This window comes from Rhinoraja longicauda, chromosome 1 (genome assembly GCF_053455715.1).
Source record: "Rhinoraja longicauda isolate Sanriku21f chromosome 1, sRhiLon1.1, whole genome shotgun sequence".
Classification (NCBI taxonomy): Eukaryota; Metazoa; Chordata; class Chondrichthyes; order Rajiformes; family Arhynchobatidae; genus Rhinoraja; species Rhinoraja longicauda.
Genome location: NC_135953.1, coordinates 56480404 through 56490667, shown reverse-complemented (window position 1 = coordinate 56490667; position 10264 = coordinate 56480404). Strand labels below are relative to the sequence as shown.

The 10264-nt window shown below is 40.7% G+C and overlaps 1 protein-coding gene across 1 annotated transcript; it reads right to left on the bottom strand.

Annotated features, from left to right (window-relative positions):
• Positions 1-1962: 1962 nt before the first annotated feature.
• Positions 1963-7706, bottom strand: LOC144604561 (general transcription factor IIE subunit 1-like). Its single transcript, XM_078419523.1, has 4 exons — positions 7259-7706; positions 6461-6662; positions 3691-3902; positions 1963-2321 (listed from the first exon to the last, which is right to left on the bottom strand). Exons 1-4 carry the CDS (start codon positions 7704-7706, stop codon positions 1963-1965), a joined length of 1221 nt encoding a protein of 406 aa, XP_078275649.1.
• Between the last annotated feature and the right edge of the window lie 2558 nt (positions 7707-10264).

The window sequence follows — 10264 nt, the reverse complement described above, 5'->3', positions numbered from 1 at the left end:
GTTCGCCGTTTTGCTGCAATCGCTGTTACGAATATATCAGGCCAAACCTCAAAAAAAAATATACACAAGATCTGAGTTTTAGTATTATATACTAGAACAAGTGTGCCCGTTCAAAGCGGGCCCGTTGGGCCCGTCCCCACACCCCCCATTCTCTCCTACCCCAGCCCCACTCTTACTCTCCAAGTGTGCCCGTTGGGCCCGTCCTCCTGATCTGTGTATGTCAAGTGACCACTATAACCCTCTTTTTTTTTTGTTTTCCTAATCAGATGTGCAGCACTTTGGTCAACATGGGTTGTTTTTAAATGTGCTATACAAATATAATTGACTTGACTTGACTTGACTTGCAATAACAAAACAATCAGTGCTTTTCTGGAAGCTTTTCGAAACAATGTAGCCGTCACAAGCTGAAAACTAAATCCTTTTCTGGAAACTTTTCGAAACAAATGTAGCCGTCACAAGCCACAAGCTGAAAACTAAATCTGCACCGCAGCGCCCCCCTGAAAAAGGGGGGGGGGGGCAGCGCTTTAAAACCTCTGTAACTTAAAAAACACGCGACCAAATTAAATGAAAATATCACGGCCGAGCGAGAGCGAGATTGGCGATTGAGGCGGTGCGAAAACCGTCGTGCTACGGTCCGCCGTTTTGCTGCAATCGCTGTTACGTATAAATATACGATATATTCAGGTCAAACCCAAAAAATATATATATATATATTCACAAGATCTGAGAGAGAGAGAGAGAGAGAGAGAGAGAGAGAGAGAGAGAGAGAGAGAGAGAGAGAGAGAGAGAGAGAGAGAGAGAGAGAGAGAGAGAGAGAGAGAGAGAGAGAGAGAGAGAGAGAGAGAGAGAGAGAGATGCACTATTTCAGCTAGCACAAAAACATTTTTGTAGAATTAGATATACCCAGCTGTATTTCAAATTTTTTTTGACTGGCATGTTGCTGTATGCAGTTGATCCTTTCTGCATTTTTAATGTACAATTTTAATGTGTACTATGCAATTTCAAAATAAAATAACACTTGTCATTTGAGTGAAAAAGTCAGTACTGTACTGTGACCTTCAAGTTTGTACAGTTCTTTAAGAGTGAAGTTCTGCACCCTAGCTCCTTGATCAAACTCCATAAACTATAACAGTTGAGTTAGGTTGGGGGATAGTTATGACTCAATTCATGTTCTCTGTATATGTGTAAAATTGTCCCTAGTGTGTGCAGGTTAATGTGGCGGAATCGCTGGGCCGAAGGAACTGTTTCCTTGCTGTATCTTTAAACTAAACTAGCATCACCCTACTTCCCCTTTTTAACAATTTTTTACCATTCATCTTGCAGCCCTGTATATCCTTCCAGCAAAATTAGTCCGAGCTGTACAGCCTTGGCCCTACTTGTCCATGGTGTCCAAGTTGGCATATTGGATTAGTCCTATTTGGCTGATAACCCTCCAAGCATTGAGGCAGAAGTTGAAAAACTAAAGATTGCAGGAGAAAGTTATGCCCCTTATTAAATTAGCTTAGCAAAGGAGGGATTGCTTCCAATTCCACTATAGAAAGTTATAGAGCTACCACCAATATAAAAGGAATGTCAGAAGTGGAAAAGTTAATTACTACATAAGAGATGTTGGTCAAGTCCTCGAGTGCTAGTTCAGTAAGAATATTAGAAGAGAATACAATCTGAAAATGAATATAGTTCACAAAATTTCATGTGGATTGCAAAAGCACCATTGAACTTTTACTACTTTTTCTCAACATATGAAGCAGACAACCCTTAAACTCTATTATGGTTAGTTAATTACTCAAGAAGAAAGGTTTATTCTGCACATGTGATTTAAACCTCAACTAGTTTTTACCTAGCCAAATGGCCTCATTACTAAACACCAATGAAATTTCAGTAAGGTATATCAATTGTTCAGTAAATTATGTTCTATCAGATTAATGAAAACTAAGAACAAATGTACATGTGAAATACTAGAATCTAATCATACATTAAATGGAACATTTCCTGGCAAGTACTAATATAGTTTTCCCGCTCCTCTTCAGTCATCAAAGATATTAATTCAGGCTGTTGACTGACTTCATTATAGAGGTATGGTTTTCCAGCAACCGTAACTGTAGATTTCTCCAGCTCAAATTCATCTTCCTGAAGTCCTGGTTTTGTGGTTTTGAACTCTTCTTCCGATTCACTAGTTTCACTGTCTAGTTCACGCCGATTTTCATTTGAAGTTAGGGTTGCTCCAACTACTCGTTTCTCATGAATCATAAGTGTTTTTATTACATCACACTTTAGAGCCTTACTCTTTGAATTTGCATTTTGATCAAGAATTGTGGCACTTTCTAAAATTTTTCAAAGAAAAAAACATCACGTGTCAATCACAATATTTCACACAAACCATATGCACATTTCTGATCATTCGATGGACTATTTTGAATTGGAGCTGGAATAAAGAGGATATTACCTGTTATTGAGGAAAAACAATGGAACTAAAATGTATCTTACCCACCCCATCTCATTTTGATCTACACTATGTTCAAAGATCAGTTCATTTGCCAAAACAAAATGTGGAACATGGACATTTCAGCCAAGTGAAAGTGTTTTGGGGTCATTCTCCATACGTGGTCTAAACAAGTGTCTTACTGTTTCTGTGTTACTTGAGCTTGACATATGGATGCTGTGATGATGAATTTGGTTTGCAAAGCTAAAACCTTACCTTCCAATCCTCGCTGAGCTCTCTACTGAAGAGCTCATGATGTAATGATGACATTACATCATTACACTAATGTAATGTCAGTTGATTTATAGTTTGCTATTGGAAATACCAGAACTTACAGGATACCCTAGAAATGTTCCACATGATACCATCTTAGTATTTGGGCATAGAAAGAAAAGGGTCAAACAAGTAACTGCAGATGCTGAAATCTGGTGTAGAACAAAATGCTAAAGTAAACTCAGTGGGCCAGGAAAAGTATTTTTGTTTCCTCCACTGGACAGCAACAATGTGTGGGATTGGCGATCCTGTGTTGTCTGACTAATGCTGATTAATCATTTTTCCAGCTATTGGCTTTGGGAATAGCATCCAAGATACTTTCAAACTCTCCTGTAGTATTCTAGCAGGTAAACAACATTGATATCTTACGGAACAGTTCTGTCAGTAAATTCAAATGTTAACTTGGTTGCAGGTTTAGAGATATAGCGCAGAAACAGGCCCTTTTGGCCCACAGGGTCCGCGCCGACCAGCGATCCCCGCACACTAACACTATCCTACACCCACTAGGGACAATTTTTACATTTACCAAGCCAATTAGCCTAAACCTGTACGTCTTAGGAGTGTGGGAGGAAACCAAAGATCTCTGAGAAAACCCACGCAGGTCACGGGGAGAACGTACAAACTCCGTACAGACGTACTCTCCGTAGTCGGGATCGAACCCAGGTCCCCAGCGCTGCATTCGCTGTAAGGCAGCAACTCTACTGCTGCGCCACCGTGACTGCTCGATTGGAAAGAGATTTGACCAAACAAGAAAAGGTCTTTTACCCCTTTATTTTTGCACAGTGCCCACTATATATAATTTGAAGATCTGTAAGCCTGTTTTTAAGTTGCTAAAAGGGATATTTTTGCACTACATTTTTCATATTTCTGCATCTACAGTGTTTTTTTGGTTGGATTCCCAACTTGTATGTACTTTGGAAAATTCAAAACAGACTCACCAGCTGAACTCACTGCCATTTCCAAACCAGTTCCCTCAACAGTACTTGTGGTCATCCATATGGGCTGGGGTTTAATAGTTTTTTTCTTGGTTTCGGCTTCAGCTTCTTGGACATTGAATACAATGTTTTGTTCATAGAGGTCACTGCATGCCGTTTTTGACCATCTTTCTGGACGAGCATCATTTGTGGGGAATTGCATCTTCTGCCCCTCACTGAGGGTAAAAATGCAATCATAATAAAACTTGTTCCATCTTCTAATTGTATACTAATATTAGTCAAAGTGCCTAGGTGGCAGTGAAGTGCATAAAAGTTTACTTGTACTTCCCTGGAAAGTGAGCTGTTGCCCTTAACCTAAAACAACCAAGAATTATTTCCTTTAATAATACAAAAAACAGGCAATAGTAAGAGTTGTGGCTTGTAGGGAACAGGCAGAACTAGAGTAGAATAGAGGTAAAGATAAGATCAGCCAGTCACATTGAACAAGGAGGCACAAGGAACTGCAAGTGCTGGAATCTTACACAGAACACAAAATACTGGAGTAACTTAATGGGTCAGACTGAGATGCTGCCTGACTCACTAATTACTCCAGCCTTTTGTGTTCTAAATTGAACAACAAAGAAGCTTGTTGCCTTTTGATGGTGTTGCCACAAGGGCTTACTGCCACAGCCATCCAGCCAAAAAGTACATTTTAATAAATACTCTCCAAATAAATCTTAGACGTGGACACTAATAGATGGAAGTTTATTTTTAAATGTATCAACAGGAAGGTATTTTCTTTGTGTGGGAAGGAACTGCAGATGCTGGTTCAAACCAAAGATAGACAAAAAGCTGGAGTAACTCAGCGGGTCAGACAGCATCTCTGGAGAAAAGGAATAGGTGACATTTCGGGTCAAGACCCTTCTTTAGATGTTTTAAAACAATGTCATTCAATGGAAGTGTTGTTTACAACCAGCGGCATAAAACTATTAAATATCACAAAAACAAATTCATGAAGACCTAATCATAAAAAAAATAAACAGGCAACTTATTTAATATCAATTAGGAGATTAAAGCAAAACACGAATTGCTGGGGTAACTCCTCAAAGTATTTACCTGACCTGAAGAGTTACTCCAGCATTTTGAGTATTGTTCAAGATCAAATTCAGTGCATTCAGAAAGTATTCAGACCCCTTCACCTTTTCCCATGTTACAGCCTTATTTTAAAATGGATTAAATTCTTTTTTTAAAATCATCAATCTACACACAACACCCCATAATAAAAAAGCAAAAACAGGTGTTTAGAACATTTTGCAAAGTAATTAAAAAGAAATAACTGAAATATTATATTTACATAAGTATCCAAACCCTTTACTCAGTACTTTGTTGAGGCACCTTTGGCAGCGATTACAGCCTCAAGTCTTCCTGGGTATGACGCTACAAGCTTGGCACACCTGTATTTGGGTGATTTCTCCAATTCTCTGCAGATCCTCTCAAGCCCTGTCAGGTTGGATGGGGAGCATCGATGTACAGCTATTTTCAGGTCCCTCCAGAGATGTTCAATCGGGCTCTGGCTGGGCCACTCAAGGACATTCACAGACTTGTCATTAAGCCACTCCTGCGTTGGCTGTTTGCTTAAGGTCGTTGTCCTGTTGGAAGGTGAACCTCCACCCCAGACTGAGGTCCAGAATGCTCTGGAGCAGGTTTTAATCAAGGATATCTCTGTACTTTTACTTGGTTCATCTTTCCCTCGATCCTGACTAGTCTCCCAGTTCCTGCCACTGAAAAACATCCCCACAGCATGATGCTGCCTCCACCATGCTTCACCATAGGTATGGTATTAGCCAGGTGATGAGTGGTGCTGCTTGGCATTCAGGCCAAAGAGTTCAATCTTGGTTTCATCATACCAGAGAATCTTGTTTCTCATGGTTTGAGTCCTTTAGGTGCCTTTTGGCAAATTCCAAGCGGGCTGTTGTATGCCTTTTACTGAGGAGTGCCTTCCATCTGGCCACTACCATAAAGGCCTGATTGGTGGAGTGCTGCAGATATGGTTGTCCTTCTGGAAGGTCCTCCATCTTCACAGAGGAACTCGAGATCTGTCAGAGTGACCATTGGGTTCTTGGTCACCTCCCTGACCAAGGCCTTTCTCCCTGATTGCTCAGTTTGGCCGGGCGGCCAGCTCTATGAAGAGTCCTGGTGGTTCCAAAGTTCTTCCATTTAAAAATGACGGAGGCCACTGTGCTCTTCAGGACCTGCAATGCTGCAGAAATTGTTTTATACCCTTCCCCAGATCTGTGTCTCGACACAATCCTATCTCAGAGGTCTACAGACAATTCCTTCGTCTTCATGGCTTGGTTTTTGCTCTGACATGCACTGTAAACTGTGGGACCTTATATAGACAGGCGTGTGTCTCTCCAAATCATGTCCAATCCATTTAATTTACCACTGGTGGACTCCAATCAAGTTGTAGAAACATCAAGGATAATCAATGGAAACAGGATGAACATCAGCTCAATTTTGAGTGTCATAGCAAAGGGTTTGAATATTTATGTAAATGTGATATTTTAGTTATTGCTTTTTATGGTGTGTAGATTGATGATTAAAAAAAGAATTTAATCCATTTTAAAATAAGGCTGTAACATAGCAAAATGTGGAAAAAGTGAAGGGGTCTGAATACTTTCTGAATGCACTGTAGTTGTTATTGTAAGTAGATTCAGGCAGAGAAAGCCTACAAATCTCTCACATCCTCTAACGGAAAAGATTGAAGCACAATCGAGAGCAGAAAGCTTAATACCCAAGTGCCAGTTCTGGAATCTCTGTTGGTTGTGGTTCCAGAAGCTCTTGCGGGAGGGCAATATCGTCAGTTTCGTGTAAAAGTGCATAAATTGGTTCAACCTGCTCATTAAATGTTGCCAGTAGAGTCTGAGCATTCCGTTTCGGTAACAAAGAGGCATCTTCTTCTACTTCAGCGTGACAGTAAGTGCAGTTAAAATTACCTGTATATTTTATGGAAATAGCAGAAAAATGGTGACTGCAGGACAGTTACATACAATGTAGAAATGCTGTGTGGTTCCATTTATGTTTTCATAACCCTGCCAGTAATTTACAGTAATTCACTTCAACATTTATTTCATCAGCATCTTGGGCAAACAGCAGGGACATGAACAGTCACGTGCAACATTAGTAATGATGCATGTTTCAGGAGGCTTTCCAAGGCCTTGCTTCTCCTGTTCTATTATTTCTGCATATAACAGAAACACTTGCTTCAAATAAATACTATCTTCACCAGAAAATATGGGAGAAATTGCCCCAACTGTCCAAAATCTAAGCAAAAGTAGCAGGAAGCACCTAAACCTTTAGATTCTTCACTTGTACATTTGTGCTCTGTCCTAGTGTCAGCATCAAGATTCTTACTGTGATATTCCATTGGTTTCATGGGAATTGGTCAAGTTACTGCAATACAATTCAAATTGTGCAAGCAAAGTAGTTAGTGCAATTTAAGTTATTTTTTAAGGAAGGCTATAGGTTGACAACAGAGCAAGGAATGGATGGAATCTGAGCTCCTCGTGAAAGTTTCAAGAGCATATCTTACCTGTGCAAGGATCAAACAAGTGATTGACTTCCAAATCAGTAAATGTACTGAAACAAACTGGACATTTAAAAGAAGATCGTGTGGTTGAATTTCTCTCATCGTTTTCAATTTTTCTTCGCATAACATCTAGCTTGTATTTCACGACAACCACTAGTAGCTTATAGTTGATGTGGTAATAATTATGCCTGGAACTCTTCCCATCAGGACTGGTTTCCACTCTAATGCAGCTCTTAATAAACTTGTCAGATTTCAGTGTGTTGAGTACAGCTCGGAGCTGCTTTTTCTCAAACTTCAGCAATTGTTGCATATCATCCTCCTTCACGCAGGGGTAGCGGACAAGAATGTCCAGGGTGAGAAAATATTCCACGCCATAGAATCCACGCATTATGTATTTTGCCAAGCGTTTTAAAGCTGCAGGAATTTCAGTTATCATGTTTTGACCTTCCATTGTACCTTCCATCAAATCAGAAAATTAATTAAAATTCAAATCAACCTGATTAGCTGAAAGGGCATAGAAATACAAATTAGTCAGAGTGATACGGGGTGGAAACAGGTTCTTCGGGCCAACTTGCCTACACCGGCCAACATGTCCCAGCTACATTAGTCCCACCTGCCCGTGTTTGGTCCATATCCCTCCAAACCTGTCCTATCCATGCACCTGTCTAACTATTTCTTAAATTTTGGGATAGTCCCTTCCTCAACTATCTCCTCTGGCAGCTTGTTCCATACACCCACCATCCTTTGTGTGAAAAAGGTGCCCCTCAGATTCCTATTAAATCTTTTCCCCTTCGCCTTAAACCCTTGTCCTCTGGTCGTCGATTCACCTACTCTGGACACGAGACTCTGCATCTATCCAATCTATTCCTCTCATGATTTTATTCACTACTATAAGATCACCTCTCATCTTCCTGCACTCCAAGGAATAGAGTCCCAGCCAACTCAACTTTTCCCTATAGCTCAGATCCTCTAGTCCTTGCAATATCCTCATAAATCTTCTCTGTACCCTTTCCAGCTTGACAACATCTTTCCTATAACATGGTGCCCACAACTGGACACAATACTCTAAATGCAGCCTCACCAACATCTTATGACCTCCCAACGTCTATACTCAATACTCTGGTGGATGAAGGCCAATGTGCCAAAAGCCTTTTTGACCACTCTTTCTACCTGCGACTTCACTTTCAAGGAACCATGCACCTGCAATCCTAGATCCCGACATTCCCCAGAGCCCTTCCATTCACTGTGTGGGTCCTGCCCATGTTAGACTTACCAAATAGCAACACCTCACATTTCTCTGCATTAAATTCCATCATCCATTCCCCGAACAATCAATTAAGATCCTGCTGCAATTTTTCACATCTGCAAAACCACTCACTTTTGTATAATCAGCAAACTTACTAATCTTGCCATGTATGTTCTCAACAAAATCATTGATATAGATGACAAACAGTCCATATATACACATCTACAGCTGTCTTCATCGACCGTTTGGTCATGTTGCGAAAAAACTCAGATTTGTGAGACACGACCTCCCACATACAAAACCATATTGACTATCCCTAATCAGCCTTTTCCGACTACAGATGTTAAGCTCACCAGCCTATAGTTTCCAGCATTTTCTCTACAGCCCTTCTTGAACAGAGGCACAATTTGCCACACTCCAGTCTTCCAGCACCTCTCCTGTATTTCAAGACGACTCGTAAATTTCAACCAGGGCTGTCGCAATTTCCTCTCTAGTTTCCCATCATTTCCCAAATTCCCAGTATTTTTTTAAAAACTTACAATAAGCAGATTAAAGGCAGAAACCAATTTCCCCCGGGCTCACTGCCAATCTACATGGATGATCCCAGTCTTAAAGGGTATTTTTGATGAAAGTTTTAATGACTAGATATTTTTAAAAAATTAGAGTCTGCCATCGAATACAGTTTGTAGAAACAAGGAACTGTTAATACACAGAAAGACAAGATGGAGTAACTCAACAAGTCAGGCAGCATCTCGGGAGAACATGAATCGGTGACATTTCAGGTCGAGACCTTTCTTCCAGTCTGCAAAAGGGTTTTGACCCAAAATGTCACCTATTCATATGTTTGGACTTTGCACCCTATCAAATAATGCTTATCAATCCTAGTTTTTAAGGAAGGCTATAGATTGACAACAAAACATTGAAACGCAACAGCCCAGATTTTGGATCAGCATTGAAAGTGAAATGGTGTTCAGCACCAACTTAATAACATCCACTTTCCACATAAATAACTATTGACATTTACATTACACTTCAGCCAAGAAAGCACACAAATGCCTTTACTTCCTCAAAGGGTAAGGAAATTTGGCAAGTCTCCTGTGACTCTTACCAATTTCTACAAATGCGTTGCAGAAAGCAACCTATCAGGATGCTTTGCAGCTTGGTATGGCAACTGCTCTGCCCAAGACCGTTAGAAATTGCAGAGTTGTGATCACAACCCAGTCTCCCTTTCACACACACTCTCAAGATGGCAGTTACTGGCATCCGTCCATCTGTGAGAGATGGTGCATCTTGGCATTGTCCTGCTTGGAGAGGGGAATTTTTCATCTGTGGTTACATCTCACTGTGCCATAGAAACATAGAAAATAGGTGCAGGAGTAGGCCATTTGGCCCTTCGAGCATGCACCGCCATTCAATATGATCATGGCTGATCATCCAGCTCAGTAACCTGTACCTGCCTTCTCTCCATACCCCCTGATCCCTTTAGCCACAAGGGCCACATCTAACTCCCTCTTAAATATAGCCAATGAACTGGCCTCAACTACCTTCTGTGGCAGAGAATTCCACAGACTCACCACTCTGTGTGAAGAAATGTTTTCTCATCTCGGTCCTAAAAGACTTCCCCCTTATCCTTAAGCTGTGACCCCTGGTTCTGGACTTCCCCAACATCGGGAACAATCTTCCCGCATCTAGCCTCTCCAACCCCTTAAGAATTTTATATGTTTCTATAAGATCCCTCCTCAGTCTTCTAAATTCCAGCGAGT